The 18,875-nt window shown below is 39.6% G+C and overlaps 1 protein-coding gene across 4 annotated transcripts in view; it reads left to right on the top strand.

Annotated features, from left to right (window-relative positions):
• The window catches only part of MET (MET proto-oncogene, receptor tyrosine kinase), a 125,500-nt gene that overhangs the window by 73,335 nt on the left and 33,290 nt on the right, over window positions 1-18,875 (top strand). For all 4 annotated transcript variants that reach the window (XM_073000525.2, XM_078376724.1, XM_020789693.3 and 1 more), the window contains 5 exons: window positions 1,412-1,514; window positions 1,652-1,788; window positions 2,451-2,612; window positions 4,455-4,554; window positions 17,548-17,763. In XM_073000525.2, the coding sequence (XP_072856626.2) occupies window positions 1,412-1,514; window positions 1,652-1,788; window positions 2,451-2,612; window positions 4,455-4,554; window positions 17,548-17,763 (718 nt within the window). The remainder of the gene's footprint in view (window positions 1-1,411; window positions 1,515-1,651; window positions 1,789-2,450; window positions 2,613-4,454; window positions 4,555-17,547; window positions 17,764-18,875) is intronic.

Below are 18,875 nucleotides of genomic sequence, written 5' to 3'. Positions count from 1 at the left end.
CAGATCAGCCTTAGACAATTGGCCTCCCTCAGAATCCCTATTGTTATTATTGTTCTGGTTCATCAGTTCCAGTTTTCTTAATTCAAACGCCATTTTCTCTCTCTCCATTCTTTCTTCAAATTGCCGCTGTTTCTCTCTTTCCCTTTGCTCCATTTCCCTCACCCTCAGTTCATGCTGTTGGGCTAGGAGTATTATTCTGAGTTCTGGGTCCTGCTCTCCTGTGCTGTCACCTTGCACTGAGCCAAATTCATCCTCAGAACCTTGGTCAATCTGAGGGTCTTTCACTTCACTCATTTCTGCTACTTGGCTTCGAGTCAAGGGCATAACCCCCCCCAGAACAGGCTGCTTTAAAAGTCAAGCCTCAAAATAAAACGACCACTTTTTTTTTCCTTCTTGCCTCAGAACCAGCTCTCCCTAGAGACTGCTGCTGTTCTTCAGCACTAAATTTGCAACAGTATCGAGTCAGAGCCTACCCCCCTCTGCTGGGCCTCTCAGCTGGCAAGCTAGCTCACTGTTGCTACGCAGTTTTGCCTCAGCTTTTTCCCGCCAAAACTAGGCTGCCTCAGAGCACCTTAATCTAAGTCTCCCCAGTTGGCACGTTCTTCTACTAGCGCACCTCCCCGTGAGGTACACCTAGAAGATTACCTACGCGCCTCAGACTGTCCCTGACTAGACCCCCCTTGCTCTGGGCACACTTGCCAAGGCTTTGCTGGACCGCTGGACAACTGGACCAGTCGTATCCCACACGCTGGACACCAATCAATGTGACAAACCCAGACCTACTGGGATCTATCACACAGTTACTAAGCTGCCACCAACCATTCCCTATAATAAGTCACACAGACCAGGGATGGATTTTTAAACAATAAAAGAATAAGGTTTATTTTAAATACAAACAGGGTAAATAAAACAATCAGGTGAATAAACTAAAGTAACGTGGCTTATTCTCACACACACAAGCATACAGTTTGGTTCACACAGAACCCTTACTTAAAGCACAGACCCTGAACCTATCAGTTCTGGCTAACCAACAGACACCTGAACCTATCAGGTTGGTACTCTGACACACAGTAGTACCCTGTCTGTCACACAGACTCCCACACCAACTCCTTCTTCCCAGCTGCTGCTTCGTCTGCTTAGCTTCTCCACACACGCATCACATATTTATACAGTACAGCCCCTCCTCCTGATGTCCCGCCTTCCACTCCCCATAGGATGGAACTTTCCCTCCAAACCCATGACAGACAGGTAACATCAGTGCTGTATGTAACAGTCTGCACCTTAAGAAGACCTTCAGTTAGCTGATCTTACTCTTCTTTGTTGTTCAGACTCAATGTATTATGATGAGCCTGTGCAATACTGTTTTATTTATAGTATAATTAGGACTAACATCTTTGTCTTTTTGTTGAAGATTGGAATGCACACTTGGTCCTGTGAAGAATGCACGTTTTAATGTTTCAAGCACTGTTTCAAACGGACAAGCAAATGCTTCTTTTAGTACATTTTCTTACGTGGTATGTGATTAGTGTTTCTGAAACAATTTTTAATGGGTGTTATATTTCTTATTCTTTTATTTATGACTTTTAAAATAGTTGTTATTTAAATCAACCATTTAAAAAAAATAACCAGCCACGTTCTTTTTACTGTACAGAATCCCACCATAAGGAGTATCTCCCCAACCTATGGTCCAAGATCTGGGGGAACCCTGCTGACATTAACTGGTGAATACCTAAGTAGTGGAAATTCACAAGAGATCCATGTTTGTAAAAAGCAATGCAGATTGACCAGGTATAAATCTTAGAAATACTGTATTCACTCTTATTGTTTCATATTGGCTTTAAACTTAGTTTTGTCAGGAGAATGGCCTAAACAGCATCAGGCATCAAAATACATTTCTAAATATTACACGAAAATATATAACTGGTCCTTGTAAATATGAGAGTCCTGAAATTATTTTTATAATAATCAATCAAAGGTTTCGAATTAACAACAAAGTCATTTTGTTCCTGTTGTTTCTCTCTTTTGCCCTCATGCCATATGTTTCTTTGCCATTGTGGCCAGATCCCTTATTTTATCAAGCCAGTCTTTCAGAGAATTCAAAGATGAGAGAAAAGACTTTGGCAAATTTTTGCTCTGGTTCATAGCTAAAAGTCTTTACCTTAAACATAATCATTTATTGAATCAAGGATGAGAGGTATACCTAACATGCTTCTCTTCATCCTCTCTTTTGTACTGAAATATAAAACTTCTAGGGTTTGTTAAGCTTCAGTTGCTTAAACTGGGAAACTGTGATTTAATCCCAGATTATAAACCATGTTCAGCCAATTTTTCCTACTGTTTCCCCAACTCACTGCAAACCCGTTTTAGAATATGTGCTGCACGAGTATATATCTTGCAACAGTGCTTGTAGCAAGCATTCTATATTAATTCGTTGGGTGTTTCTTCTGCAGAGTATCTAATAAGACTGTAGAGTGTTATACCCCTCTACAAAGAGAAGTGTCAGAGTGTCACGTTGAAATGAAAATCGACTCAGTTGTTCGTTCAGGGGCTTATTTTACATACAGAGAAGATCCTGCTGTTTCTAAAATATATCCAGCTAAATCCTTCCTAAGGTGAGTGAAGCTTTACTATTGACAGAAAAATGGCAACAAAGGAAAATAGAACAGCGTTGCTGCAAAATAGGAAAGGACTGCTCTTGATAATTGATCTTAACGACTTTTTGAGGATTGGGGCTTTTCTTTAGAAGTCTCTTCTATGTGATGCACTTCCAGACAGCTGTGATACTTGTGGGGAGGTGCACTTAGTTTTCATACAAAATAAATAAACAACACATGACAGCCAGTGCCTCTGTTACCATCTGATATCCCTTGTTCAGCGTTCTGTCAATTATGCTTAATGCTTTAAGGTGTAACCTGGACATGGTTACACTTTAAAGCAATATTAAGCATAATTGGGCTACCCAGACAGTCTCTCCACCTAGTGTCTTGCCCAATCATGGACCTTATGGGATACTGATAAAGTGTAAGACAAGATAAGGATGATGAACTTGTTAGTGTAGAAAGAGGCAGGTTTTTCCAGGGCTAAAAGCTCTAAGGAGTTGCTATATAGGTAATTTACTATTACATTCCTCAGGGTGTAGCCCATTGCAGGCTTCTAAGTTCTTTCTGCATGGCCATTCATGAAGAGTGAAGTAAAAAAGAACGAGGACACTTTATGGTAGTTTGAACTTGGAATGCTCCCTGTTCTTTTGGTATGGAAACGTCCTTCCTTCAAAAGTGTTCGGATAATCGTAAGAACGTATGATTTAGTTGTTCGGGTTTTCAGATATTGCTAAGTAGAAGAGAAGGACAAGTACAAACTTTATGTCCACTTCCAAGGCCGAGATCTAGTGGTGGGCTTTGATATCTAGTGCTGTTGTTTCCTTATCCCACATCAGTGAAATCAGAACTTCATTCCCCTCCCATTCTTGCTGCAGCCTTTCAGGGTTCTGAAACCTTGCTCCAGGGCATTTCACAGACCTCTGGGACAGATTTTGAGGAAATGAAGGAAGGAGAGGGGAGTCACCAATTATAGGTGAAGCAGCAGGATACAGCGGAGAAGTCTGTTTGGTCCTAGTCACTGTCTTTCCACCTACTAAGCTGTTTGTGGTTTGAAGGAACAGGGGAAACCTGCTGAGTGGTTCACCTCCTTGAGGAGCCTACGTTTTATGCCCTCACAAAGGTTCCAGTCATTTTCCTTTCACTGCCACCAGTGGATTAGCTCAATCCACAAAATAAATGATGTTTGATCAGACACTTGTATGGTGAATGCAAACAAAACTTGTTTATTAAAGTGAAGTCAATAATTACAGAAGTTCTTCAGATGTACATACTATTCTTTTGCCATATAACTTCCACCTTCTCTATTTATCTTAACCAGTCTCTAACTCAATCTCTATCTCTTCTGCCTCTGACTAACTCACTGACTCTCTCCTGACTGGCTGGCTCTGCCTTTTAACCTCTCTCTCAGCTCCGCCTCTCCACCACATTTGCCTAGAACATGAATAATACATTACTTATACCTAACAAAAGGTGAACGCTACACCTGCTATACAATAAATTAACAAAAACAAAATCTGATGTTATGCTAGAGCTTATTAAGGCTACCGTTAAGTTACGATCCATTTTGTTTCCCTAGGCATTGAACTAAAAATAGCTGTATATTACCTTTTAAATACATGGGATGTGTACAGTATGTTTAGGTGGAGGACCTTATCTCAATAACAATAGCAGCAACAACAATAATGAAACCAGGTGTTGTAGTTGTCATCTTATTTCTGTGATAACTTCTTTCATAACGTTGTTTTTAAACCAATAGAGCCTAAAGAGTACATCTATGTTTAGGAAATCCAAAAATAGTCACCAGTTTCTAAATAGAGATCTATACTGTTATTTTAATTCCTTTCTTTTCAACAGTGGTGGAAGCACAATTACAGCTCAAGGGATTAACCTGAATTCAGCATTCTCTCCAAAGATGGTGGTAATGGTCCCCAAACTAGGCAAAAATTTTACTGTGGTAAGTCTACAGCATATATGTTATTATTAGATCCATACTGTATATATGTACAGTCGTGCCCCGCTTAACAATTACCCTGCATTACGACAAATCCGCTTCACGATGATGTTTTTGCGATCACAAAACGATGATCTAAATGGTTTTTTTTCACTTTGCGAAGATCGGTTCCCTGCTTCGGGAACCAATTCTTCACATTGCGAGGATCAAAACAGCTGATCGTCGGGTTTTCAAAATGGCCGCCGGGTGCTCAAAATGGCTCCCCGCTGTGCTTAGGACGGATTCCTCGCTATACAGGCACCGAAAATGGCCACTGTATGGAGGATCTTTGCTGGACGGTAAGTTTTTAGCCCATTGGAATGCATTAACCGGGTTTTAATGCATTTCAATGGGTTTTAAAAATTTTCTTTATGACATTTTCGCTCCACAGCGATTTCGCTGGAACGGATTAATGTCGTTAAGCGAGGCACCACTGTACCTTCAAGAGAACATGTACATTTCTATGAATATGTATATAGAAGCACTGATATACCACTGTATTAATTTAAATTTATCCCCAAATAAGTCTATGTGGGTAACCAGTTTGATGTAGTAAATACAGTATGGACTAGGACTCAGGGGACCTGGGTTAAATTACCTGGCTCTGCAATGGAAACTCAATGGGGAATGGAACTGGTAAAAAACACTTCTTAAATATCTTATGCAGGGCTCAGCTACACCTTGTAATACACATGGTTTTGCGTTATTTTTAGCATGCTTGAAATCAATTGAAAATATCTGCTTACAATTTTTGGTTGGAAAGCAAGTTTTTTTTAAAAAAATCTTTCACAAGGAGGTTGTTTATTTTAAGTTGATTCTGGCTGTGCTTTTAAAACTTCTTTTTGGCATGTGTGAATGCCTGTGTTGGAGTAAATAGTGTTGGCGCAAGTCTCTGGGTTTTGCCGAAACTGATACCAAGCACAAGAGGTCTTGCAGTCTTTTGTAGTCTTCCTTTGAAAAAAATCTATTTCTATTTTATCAGTGCATTGATCTAGCATTATGCCAGCTCAGAACCTATACAAAAATCAATATTGAAAATGTGAGGAGAGTGGGGACAAGCTGTTGATGCTGATGCTGTCACTCTTGCAGCAGCACTAAAACTCCTAATTGTTGCTTCCTCAACAATTTCTTGAAAATTCCTCCTCTCCAGAACGTGGACTGTGCTCTCCCTCTCAACTCTGGTTGGCTGTTCTTTAGAATGAGGAGGAACCACCATCACTTCCTCACACTCCCCACCTTCATGGATTGGAAAGCTAGGAGATATTCCCTCTCCCCATCTGCTTACAACATAGAGACAAGACCTTGGGTGGTGCATTTTCCGCAAGGACACACACACATACCAACTCAAAAAAACACATAACGTTATATCGATTCTATAAAATCTGAACCAGCTCCTGATTTAATTCAACATAGTTGGGACCTTACCTTGAAAGTCCTGTTAGGTTCTCTATAAGTCACTTCTGACTAAACTGCATGTAACACACGTGTGTATAGAATTGCAAACTTCCTTCCTTCCCAGCTTACTTCTACCTTGACAACATTTGGGGCAGTTTATTCCATGGCATTCTCCTGTGTCTCCCTCCTCATGACTAGCAGGCTATCCGGATTTTCATTGGGAAGCATGAATGTGCACATTTAAGCAAACAAAAGGTCAATAAGAGATGTATTTTTTAAAAAATATATATTTTAAATTCCACGAGACTGCTCTGATGAAAAATCAGCCCTATAATACTGTGTAAAGCCAGCCACTTCTGTAAATTAGCAAATTGAGTTCCATGCAGAATGTGTCTACGATATAGTCAGTGACATTCCAAAGGGCTATTCTTCTTTTTATTTTTGAATATATCCTGTATCTGATGTACTCAGTATCAGTTAATATGTGTGGAAACTGGGAACAAATGCATTGAATTATGAAATGCACATAAAAAAGCTACCAGAGAAATATAATATGTCAGTGATGTTGGAAAAATTGGAAAGCAACACAGTACAAACTTTATGCCAGCATGACTTCCAAATATCATAAAACATACTAGATCCCATTAACCTAGTATGTTTTATGACTCATACACTGTTGTATGATTCAGTGTTTATCTTGTTTGAGAAGTGTCCTCTTTTATTTTGGAGAAGTGTATATTTAGGGAAATAGAAGCCAGCATACATTTAAATACCTGTATCAACTATGTATTTAAGACTGAAGTCTAAAAGAGACATATGAGCTAGATTCAGAGAAATACAGCCTAGATTGAGGGTGGGGGTTTGAATTTTGATACCAGCTGCCTAGTAAAGAGCCAGCAAAATGGAATAGGACAAGAAGACTTAGATGGATTATTAATTTATTTTTAAATAAATCAGAGTATAAATAGTTGAGGGCAGCAAGACAAGAGGACAGCGGCATTCAGGAGAATGCAGTAGACAAGAGTGTTAGGGTTACAAAGGAAAAGCTTTCTCTGGGTGAGAGATAAATGATGTGGGAAAAGATGAGTGAGTTGGGTTAAGCTAATGCTTGGAGCAGTCCTAGTGTCCCTGAACCCACTGTGGCTGGAGTATTGCAGACAAAAAGGAGTAACTGATCTTTTGAAATTACCAGATCGGTTCCTCCCACATGTGTGACCTCAGTGCTCTAGAACAGATACATCCAGCAGGCATAAAAAAAAACAGAGACAGTATGGCAGGGATGGGAACTTGAGTCATGTGAACTTAAGTCACACTGGTGACTAGACTCAGGTTTTTCCCCCCAATGACTTGGACTTGACTTGCGACTCAGAACCCACCCACCTCTCTTTTATCTGGGGAAAACTTGCTTTTACTGTAATAGGGACTTGAACTTGGGGCTTGGGACTCAGGACTTGGTACTGAAGGTTTGGACTTGGGACTCGGACCCAAAGACTTGCCAACACCTTGCAATATGGAACCATTTTAACTATGAAATAATGGCATGGATGGTGGCACCTGTGCCAGGAATTTGCATAGGCACATTCCTTGATTAATCTAGGGCATCACTGGCGGATGGAAATATTTCTGTGTGTTTTTGTTCAGGCATATAATATGTACAGTACTACCAAGGAGAAGGAAATTTTTGGCTGTTGGAGATCAAACAGTACATCATTTAGTGCAGGGGCAGGTGCTGCTTGGTTGGTGAGGAGCAGTATAGTCAGATTTAACAAACCACCAGTCACATAAAAGTCTGTTAAAAATGAATCTCCATCCTGAAACCTGGACCTCAGTATTCAAACTCAAGCTGCCCTGTCAGTAGATTCAGATACAGATTTGCATAATAGCTCAAATTCAGAGGCAAGCACATTCAGATGCCAAGCTCAGCAAGAACAATCCTGGCTTTCTGAAAGTTGGTTTATAAAGCTATGAATGAATGGCAGAACCATGTTCTCATCCCTCTGTTCATGTTTGGACTTTGGACTTTTAATCCTAGCCTGTTTGGTGTTCTGTCCAAAGCAGGTTGTCAGTTTACTAAGCAGGATTTTAAAAATAAGATCAAAACATACTTTAAGATCCTGATGGATAGGTAAACCTAAACTAGAACTTCCCATTTAGGACCTAACAGGGCAATCTGGTTAAAAGCGACTAGGATTGAAATACAAGAATCAGCATGAGGAGGATGAATGGCAGATGGATACAATTCTGGTTCCTAGCTTCCTCAGACCATGATTGAAGAACCCAACATTATTATGTCCAAAAGGTTTTGTGAATGTACATAACCCTCTCCTCTTTCTCTTTCACCTACTCTCACCTTTATCATTCTGTTCTTCATCTTTGGTGCAACTGAAAAGTTCAGGAAAAAGTCTTGCTATCTGATAGATTGATCTATCTAAGCCAAGTGCTATTCTTTTGTTATATCCATCTTTGTTTTCAGCTTTTTTCAAAGTTCCTGCTATTGATTTACTTAATTTTCCCATTCACTGCAATACAGTATAAATCTTTTAGTCATCATCAATATGTTTATTGCTCAGTCACTGAAAATGAACATTTTAGATTCTCTAAATCTAAAAAGGCTTTTTATCATAGGGGTTATTATGATGGCCAAGATTGCACAACATGCTACTCCTTTACCCCTCGGTTTATATGGGTCAGCAGCTAAGTGATGCCCTAAAGAACACAGATCCTCTTCCACATTTATCCTGTTCCATAAGTTAAAGAAAAATTAAGTTAGATATTGGAGTTCAGGCTCTGTGGGTCATGTTTGCATTTATCATTACAGGTGCATAGGTCATTAGCAGTGTTGACGCAAGGGTACATATATCCTGACATTGTAGGCTCCATGCATTTTATAAAGAAATTTTTGTCTTTCCTCTGGTCAATTTGAAGATTATTCATTTTTTTTTAGCAGTATTGCATTTTGGCACTTTCTACTTACATCCCTAAAAACAAAGAAAAAACAACAACACCTTAACTGACAATTTAAATGTTCAAAGTAAATTTATTTAAATCCAAATTAAATAGGTAGTGTCTTAATTTAGTCTGGACTTGATTGGATTGATCCTATTTCCGTTACAGATTATCAATCAAGTATTTCATGAAAGGCATCATATTTTTTCAGTTGCTAAAACCAATTTCAAAGTAAAAATGTCATGTCAAATTACATAACAATAAGGGCACTCCAAATGCAATTTCTCTTGACCTCCCCAATCAGTCACATTACATCACCACTAAAGTGCATTATTAGATTTTTTTTTACCTCTCTCTGAAAGCAGTCTTTTCAAAGGCTAGCATGATAAAGTAAAAAGCTGTAGACCTTACTCTGATAGATACCCACAAACTAAGTTATGAATGCTACTTTTATTAATTTAAAAGACATTGGTACTCTGCAGTAGATAGGATGGGCAATTAATTTACACTAATGAAATCATTATAATGATTGCCAAGGAGCTACACTGATATATACAAATCTTTTTCGGATTCCTTAAGAGTAAGAATTTAGCTTTAATTTAAATATTATTTATTAATCTTTTATTTCTAAGAAATATATAAAACAAATAATCTAACCATCATACAATCTGAAACTCCAAAATAGTGCAATAAAATAAGAAGCAAAAGATCTCAAAGCACTATAGCAAAGCAGCAGAAAATATGAAGCCGAGCTTCATTTAAAAGGAAGAGGATGAGGCCAGCAGCATGCTAAAAATAGAAAGCAAACACTTTTAGAGCTAAAAGAAGACAGCAGATAAAATAGGAGTTAATACCAGCATATAATGGAGATTCAAATGACAATGGATTTCAAAGCCTAGGAGAAGACACCAAAACAGCCCCCCCCCCCACGCCTATCACCAACAAGGAAGTCCTCTCTCCAATCAACCTTAAGGATTTTGAGTGAAGAAGGAAATAACCACTTCATGCCACTGCCAACTATTACTATGGAATTATAATAGTCTTTGGAAATAACATATTTTCTTAATGCTAAGTAACAAGATTTGGGCCAGTTTGTGCAGCTTCCTGTAAGGGGCTGCAGCAGCTACAGGTTCCTGAAAGGGAATATTGTATTTCAGTTGATACTTGTGTTTCAGGTTGGTTTGTTTTTTAAAATACCAACTTCTGCATACTAAGCTAGCTACTGTCCTACATATATCCCAACCCACCTCCCACATATCCAATCATCTTTGTCTTGTGATATTGTAAATGCAGGAGCAGGTGATACCTTTAATCAAAACCATTAAGAATAGTAATAATAATTTATTATGGTCAGTGACCAGGAAGATAAAAATACATTATTTAGATAAAATCACATAATATCAAAGACATTGGACAAGACATGACACCATCAATGCACCCTCTGGTTATTTTACAACATTAAACTTAAAAAGAAGTTCTGAGTTAGCCAGCAGCGTTGAAGGAAATAAAGTTTTTAAAACATCACAGCAGTCACAAGATATAGGATGAAATTAGGAGACACATATAACCGTCATTATACCACCCCAACTCTCCTAAAAATATGTTAAACAAGACATCTCTAATAAGGGTGGGGGACACTCAAAAGATCTTATGTGGTCAGGAGACTGTAGCAAGCTATTTGGCCACATTACTAGTAATGTAAGAAACCTTATTGGAGAGCAGCAAAGGAATATAAAATTCGTCGGATCTCCCCGGAAATGAATAATTAAAAATATAAAATAAGCAAACAAAAACAAATCGTGAGCTTTTGGTGACAAATCATCATCTTCAAGTCTCTGCGTCAAGTTCTTGTGTGCATTTGCAAACTTATGTGCGGTTTTTAATGTCCCAAATTCACATGGCTGATGGTGTAGAGGCCAGGTGAGCTTCTTAGATGGAAGCAGCTGCAGCAAGCACGTTGGTTTCAAGCTCTTCTTCAGCTAGTGATTTGGAATTTATGGCCCATCTCTTAAAAGAGAGGACAGCCATAGGCAATCTGGGTCCCCCTCCTCCTCCCTTTCTGCCTTTTTGAAACTCTAATCTTTTCTCTTTAGCTGGGGGAGGGAATACATGACCTGCCTCTAACAGAGTTGGGGTTAGGAATTTAGTTAAACCACCAGGAACAGTCAATTTAAGCCAAATTAAAATCAAATACTGTAAATAGTTTTGCCTCACATTGGAGGTGAAATTCCACCTACAATAGAGAAAAAGAGACTGCCCAAATAGAAATTTCTGCTGCCAGTTTCAGAGATCTCAGGAAGCCACTTGCCACAGTTACTTAGCAGCATTTGAATTTTCTCCCTCCGTTCTGTCCCAGCTTCAAAAACTCATGTTGGAGTTTTCTTGAATGGGTATCCTCAAAAGTTGCACCATAGTTTTATATATATATATAATATTTATATATACACATATAGTTATATAGCTATACAGTTATATATACCCATATAGTTATATAGTTACATTAATATATAAAGCAGAATGGGAAAATGTGTGTGTGTGTGTGTGTGTGTGTGTGTGTGTGTGTAGATATATATATGTTTGCATAACATAGCTCTGTATTCCATCAATTTCAGCCTGTACATAGAGGTATTTTGAAGTACTGTACTTAAAAGACAGTACATTAGAAGTGTAAGCTGGTGTTTATGTTTGTGTAAAATAAGATTGGTGTGCATGTTCCCTTTTTGTGTGTGATTTGTTCTAGGTTGAAAATTTGAATTTTCTAAGCAGGGAACATGAGATACAGCATTTCTGGCATAGGATATAAATGACCTTTCTTTCAGATACCCAGAATTCGTGCAGAAAAGAGGGGCTGTCTCTGTCTTCCCACCCATCTCCAAACCCATGATTCAACAGTTCTACAGTTATTTAGGTAGGACATTGGAAAAAACATTGCTTACTCTTGCCAGTGTTGAGCTTGAGGTGCCCATAGCATTTTTGGCAGTAGTCTGGAATGTTTTTTTCCATTGTCTCAACTAAATTCCAACACTGATTTATTTCTCTTGTCGCTCCCACTGAATAAAAGACCACAGTTCTCTGCCATGTACTATTTGAACTGTTCTGCCTGGTGAAAAAAAAGATGCAGCAGGAGCAGAATTTCCCATGGGCATATGAACCAACAGCCTCAAATTAATTCTAGGGAGGTTTTATGCACAAGTGAATTTAGAAAAAGGTGACAGAGGTCAGTTCCTTTATTCAGAATTTGGGAGACAAACTACATATTACTTTGGCAGGTCCTTGGTTGATCTCTTGTCTTGATTTTTTCTTACTAAATTATTTTTCTTTTCTTTTTCTTTTCCTAATTGTGGGTAATGGTTGCTAATCTCAGTGGATGATGATGGTGACTTGGCTGCCAGCGTTTAACTCTTCTACAGCAGTTTTGTTCTCTTTTTCTGATATAAATATCATTGCTGCACACAGCAAATAACCTGAGGGGTTGTGTGTTTTAGAAAATGAAAAAAGATAAGACTCCATGTGGATGATAAGCACAATGTCATGTGCTGTACTGTCTGTCACTGGAGCAGCTAAAGATATCACTACCGTTTCAGCTATACTGTATTTAAATTTTAATTTAGTTTTCTTTAAGTTCATTCATTGTGGTTCCCTGTAGTTTAGACTTCAATCAGCCATAAAGTGCATACGAATCTCCATGTTGGTGACAGTGTCAGATGGAATGAATGCATAATCTGCAGTCTGTTTTTGCATGCATTTTTATTGATTACAGGCTGTATAGTGGTGCCTCGACTTACGACCATAATCCGTTCCAGAAAATGGATGTAACTCAAAATGGTCGTAAGTCGAAGCACCATTTCCCATTGAAATGCATTGGAACGTGATTAATCTGTTCTGGCTGGGAACACCCCCCCCCCAAATAAAATAAAAATAAAACACTGCAAGCCCCATAGGAATGTGCTGGGGCTGCCAAAAAAAAAAAGCCCACACAAACACAACCCAATAATAAAGGTGCTGTGGATTTAAAAAAAAAACGAAACCCAAAAATAAATGGACCAAGCCCCGAGGGCACTGGGGCTTTAAAAAAACAAAAATTAAACCCAAAAATAAACGAAGAAGGCGCTGGGGCTTTAAAAAAAACAAAAACAAAACCCAAAAATAAACAGAGCAAGCCCCGAAGGTCCTGGGGCTTTAAAAAAACAAAAAGAACAACAACAACAAAAACCCACAATGGAGCAAGCCCCATAGGAGTGCGCTGGGACTGCAAAAAATAAAAATAAAAAATAAAAATAATTTTAAAAAACAGAGCAAGCCCCACGCTGGGGCTGCAAAAAAATTACCAAAAAACAAAACAACAACACAGCAGAGAAACATAACCCCCCCAGCCCAAACCCACCCTGCAAAACCCATCCAGAACAGTATTTAAAAATCAAGAAGCAGCACCTTACCTTACCAGGCAGTCCGAAGCCTCCTCCGATCACACTCACTCTAACTGCTGGGGTGAAAAAGCTACAAAGAAGCAGCCTCTTCACCTACCAACAGTTAGCAATTTGAATTTCCCACCCTTTTTCCCTGTTTTTTTTTAAAATTGCAACTCAAAGCTCCAACCGCAAGTCGAAGCAAAATTTTGCGGCCAGAGCAACTTGAAATGGACGTAAGTCGGGACATTCGTAAGTTGAGGCACCACTGTGTTCCTCATCCAGTGCAAATATCTCTGTAATGTAATTTTATGTTATCTAAGCATAAGCTGCACAAACATGTAGATTGGAATTCCTCTCCCAGTCTTAAGTGGGGTCTTGACTTGAGAACTTAATCCGTATTGGAAGGCGGTTCTCAAGTCAAAAAGTTCGCAGGTCAAATCTGCATTTCCCATAGAAATGCATTGAAAACCATTTGATCCGTATCTGCTTTTTTCCGTCCATAGAAACTAATGGGAAGCTGCTATTCCGCCTTCGACCACTAGAGGGGGATATTTTGTTTCTTTTTTCCTTAGGTCAAGAAAGGTTCAGGGAAGGCAGGGAAAATACAGTCCAGGCAGGACAGTACCAGGCAGTCTGAAGACTGTCTCCCAATTCACTCTCTAAATGCTGGGAGGAGTGAGGAAGCAAACAGGCACCCTTTTCACTGGCCAACAGTTAACTGAAAGTTCAAATTTTGCACTTTCCCTGCCTCCCACGTGTTTTTTTTCCAGTTTTTTTCAGTTCGTAACTCAAATCTAAGTACGTAAGTCAAGTCAATATTTTCCTATGAGAGCGGTTCGTAAGTCAAAATGTTCGTAACTTGGGCCATTCGTAAGTCAAGACCCCACTGTATTAGGTTGCCAGGTATTCAGCATTCCCACCAACCTGCCCATCATATATTTCACTCTATATTGAAACACAAGGTTTCTTTTTGGTTGGGGATAGAGGCACACATAAATGTACCAAACCCAAGTTGCCTCTCTCACAACAGCAAATCCAGGTAGCTTTGGAATAGCAAGTTCAAACAGAAATCCAGTTCAGCAGTTCAAAAGCTGCATGAGAAGCATCATTCCACCCAGCTTCCATTTCCTGCTAGCATTCATGGGAGCTAGCTAAGCTGCTTGTATGGTATCTGGTGGCTGTGCTTCTTAATTTCATGGGTGTCAGAGACTATTAAAAGGGCTACACCCCCATGTAGAGTTTGGCTACATCCCAAATTAACTGCAGTAAATTAAATAAAGCAGATGCTTCCAATCTCCTCTCAGCTGCTCTGGTAAAGTTTAGGACAGGGATTGTGTGCAAGACCAAGTCTCACTGCAGTTTATTCCTATCACAGTAAGTCATGTCTTGTTTAAATGGCATTAGCATGCAGGCATAAACTCTGACTGACTTTGCCATGTCATATTTAAAGTAGAGATGGGGACAAATAAAAAAAATGGCAATTCATTTTGATCCGTTATTTGTCAAGGTTAACGGATCAACAAATACACAAATATTCTTCGAAAAATCAGTGGATCAATCCGTTGATTCGTCTGCACTTTAAATGGCTATAACACTGGCCCCGAACTACCTAAGACATCACATTTGCAGGAAGCTTCCTCAGACACTTTTCTACAACTCCTGAAAGTTTGGTGAACATTGGATCATGGATCCCCAAGTTATTTAGTCACAAACAGGACCCCCCAGGAAAGCTCCCCCCATGCACTTAAGAGACTCCAGAATCACAACGGAGCTTCCTGTATCTTTCCCCAACATGTCTGCCAACTTTGCTGAAGATTGGATATCGGACATCTGAGTTATTCACCCACAAATTGGATCCCCCCAGGAGAGTTTGCCGCATGGCACAGAATCCCATTCTGCCTACCGGCCGCCGATCAGCTGATCAGAAGCCGATAGGCAGCCACCACACACACACACAGCCAGCCACCCCAACAGCCTACTCCCACACCCCCTTCCTTTCCCTATCCTAGCCCCCACCCCACTCCTACTGACACCCCTTACCTTAATAGCTGCTGCCGAGGTCTCCATCAGGCCTTCGCAGCCACGGCGTGTAAAAAAGAAGACTGGCTGCCCTCTCCAAAGATAGTGTCTGTGGCTTCATTTAGGGAAGGGAAGCTGCAGCTGCCATCTTTGCAAACGGCAGCCAGTCCCCATTTTTACATGCGTGGCTCTGAGGCCAGAAGATCTTGGAAGCAGCGATTAAGGTAAGAGGGTGTCAGCGGCATGTGGCCTTACGTAGGGAAAGGAATGGGGTGGGGGTAGGCTGTGGTATTGAAAGTGGGGGGTGGCTACCTTTCTGCCGCCAATCCGCTGATCGGCGGCCAGTAGGCAGAATGGTGGTTTTTTTGTTTTTTATAAGAAGGACAAATAAAAACAGGTAAATATTCAGCCCTTCGTATTCATGGGGGTCTCTGGAACCCACAAATATGGATCAACAAATATTTAACGAATCAGCTATATTCATCAGAAAAAGCAATCCATTTTTATATTTGTCCCCATCTCTAATTTAAAGTGAAAAAGTACTCTCTTAGGTCTTCTTCACAGAGTTGGTCTATTAAGCAATTTCTTATGGGCCCATACATACAGTGGGGTCTTGACTTAAGAACGGCTTGAGTTAAGAACATTTTGACTTAAGAACCACTCTCATAGGAAAATATTGACTTGACTTACATACTTAGATTTGAGTTAAGAACTAAAAAAAAACCACGTGGGAGGCAGGGAAAGTGCAAACTTGGAACTTTCAGTTAACTGTTGGCCAGTGAAAAGGGTGCCTGTCTGCTTCCTCACTCCTCCCAGCGTTTAGAGAGTGGATTGGGAGACAGTCTTCGGACTGCCTGGTACTGTCCTGCCTGGACTGTATTTTCCCTGCCTTCCCTGAACCTTTCTTGACCTAAGAAAAAAAGAAACAAAATATCCCCCTCTAGTGGTCGAAGGCGGAATAGCAGCTTCCCATTAGTTTCTATGGACGGAAAAGAGCAGATACGGATCAAATGGTTTTCAATGCATTCCTATGGGAAATGCAGATTTGACCTGCGAACTTTTTGACTTGAGAACCGCCTTCCAATACGGATTAAGTTCTCAAGTCAAGACCCCACTGTACATTTCTAACAGATGCAGGTTGTGTCCTCTTTCCCGTCTGTGGATCTTTCTGCTCTTTCAGTACAGATCTCTGTCGTCTATCAAAGTATCAGGGGGAACAGTAGTTATAGAGCAGAAACAGAGGGAATTAGTGGTCATCTTGATGTTGTTGGATTGCAGGTTGTATCACTGACTGTGCTAAGTGAAGTGGCAGTCTAATGGCATTTAGAGGGCCACATCTTTCCCTCCCTTGGTATAATTCAATATGCATTGAAAGTACACACCTGAATTAGGGCTAAGAATTTTACCGTATTTTTCGCACCATAAGACACACTTTTTCCCCACAAAGCAGGGGGGTGGAAAGTCTGTGCGTCTTATGGAGCGAAGAAAACAGATTATATTTTCCTGTTTTCTTCTCCTTAAAAAATGGTGTGTCTTATGGAAAGGTGTGTCTTATGGAGCAAAAAATACGGTAATTTATCTACCAGTGGAAATAGTCATGGAACCTTCAACATCTTGTGCCTTTAGCACAAAGAGCATTTCCTGAAGTTGGAAGAATCAATTATAGTCTCAGATGTAAAAGTGGAACACAACATAAATGAGCCTCCAAGACACATATGATATATCCACAAATATGTGTACAGATAAATGCCTGTAGTATAACTTGGTTAAATCAGTTTGTATAACAATAATATTGTCTGTCTGTCTGTCTGTCTGTCTGTCTGTCTGTCTGTCTGTCTGTCTGTCTGTCTATCCTGTCTGTCTGTCTGTCCGTCCCTCCCTCCCTCCCTCCCCCCCTCCATCATATACTCCCAATAGTCTGATATGTACTCTCCAGGCAGTTAACAACAAACACATATAGGCTAAAAATAATGCCATACCAATTGTAAACATCAACAAGCAATAACAATAAAGAGAAATCACATAGAGAAGCACAATATCTAGTACAATACATATGACTGGAATTTGCTCCTATCTTGTGTGTGTGTAAACTTTATAAGAAGTTCCTTTTGCATTGAAAGGAAAATATTGTGGGCCCCTGTTACATTCTAATGTTAATCTACTGATCTGTTTTCCTTTTCTGTTACAGGCATGTAACCATCGCTCAAATTCTGAGATAATCTGTTGTACAACTCCTTCACTGAAATCCTCTAATCTGACACTGCCTTTTGTGACAAAAGTATTTTTCATTTTTGATGGTGTCATTTCATCTGGTTTTAACTTTGATTATGTGAATGATCCATCCTTTACAATTTCTGAAAAACCATTGCTGATTTCAAAAGGAAACCAAAATATAGACATTAAGGTAAGGTGTTATTTGGCAAATCTGTGCCAGCACTCTGAGGCATTTTCGAGATGCAAAATTTGTCAGGAATAAAATGTGCATAGAATCAATAGGGAACTGAGGTGAGCAGGAGTGTGGTTGTGAAATGCATAATTCTGACTGAGTTTGATAAACAGAAGATAAAAGAGACTTCAGTTAAACCTAGCATCGAGTGTCAATTATTTTAGCTTACGCTGATGCTGAAGGAGTTAAACATGAATTTACAGAGTGAAACAGCCATCAGATCACAAATTTGTTACTAGCACAATTCTTATAGTTATGGTGAGTGACATATATATGAATGGTTTATGTATTACACGAGCTTTTAGGGGAGGAAATCCACTGTAGGATCTTTGTCTGTGCAAGCAAGGGAAGATGATTAGCTGTTGACGGTGGCTAGAAATGTGCAGTGCCATGAAATAATGTCATGTATTGTTGTGTCACCTGTTCCTAGTATGTCCAGAGAAAGAAAGCAACATGGCAACTGCTTTTTTCTTGTAATATGTTATTCTAGCTTTACCTAATGTTGCTCCTTCCTGCCAGAAGAAAACAGAATGAAAGAAAAGTTTGGAATAAAACTCAGTGTGGTTTTCACAACTTACTTGAAAGTAAAAAATTAGGAATGCATAGAAAGCAGCCTGTGAAAACTATATAGGCAATATCCTGTTGATCTTCTGGTGAGTGGAAGGTCCCACCTACTTGTAGTCATGTAAGCTCCTGCTGTTTGAAGAACATTTCCAGCATTAAGATTTATACCCTACTATTTTTGTGTATTTGTTGGTGTATTAAATCCTATTTCTGTATCATTTCTATCAGGGAGTCTAATGTTGAATACCTTGATCCCAGGATTGCCCTGCAAGCTGTAAATGTTTTCATATTACCCACTAACACTAGTATTGCTTATACATGGGAATGGTATCCCTCATTAGTTCCCATTTAAAGTGAGAAATGTATCACAGGGTAGACAATGGTGATTGTTCAGCATCCTCCCCCACAAGTTAAACTTGAAGTGAGAGGCACTCACAAAGTGCAAGCCAGCTTTTGAGTTTCTTCAGTCAAAAGGTCAGTGTGGGCTGCGTTGGCAGCACTAGGAG

Source organism: Pogona vitticeps, chromosome 5 (genome assembly GCF_051106095.1).
Source record: "Pogona vitticeps strain Pit_001003342236 chromosome 5, PviZW2.1, whole genome shotgun sequence".
NCBI lineage: Eukaryota > Metazoa > Chordata > Lepidosauria > Squamata > Agamidae > Pogona > Pogona vitticeps.
The sequence above is the reverse complement of the archived record's forward strand: the minus strand, read 5'-3'. Positions and strand labels throughout refer to the sequence as shown.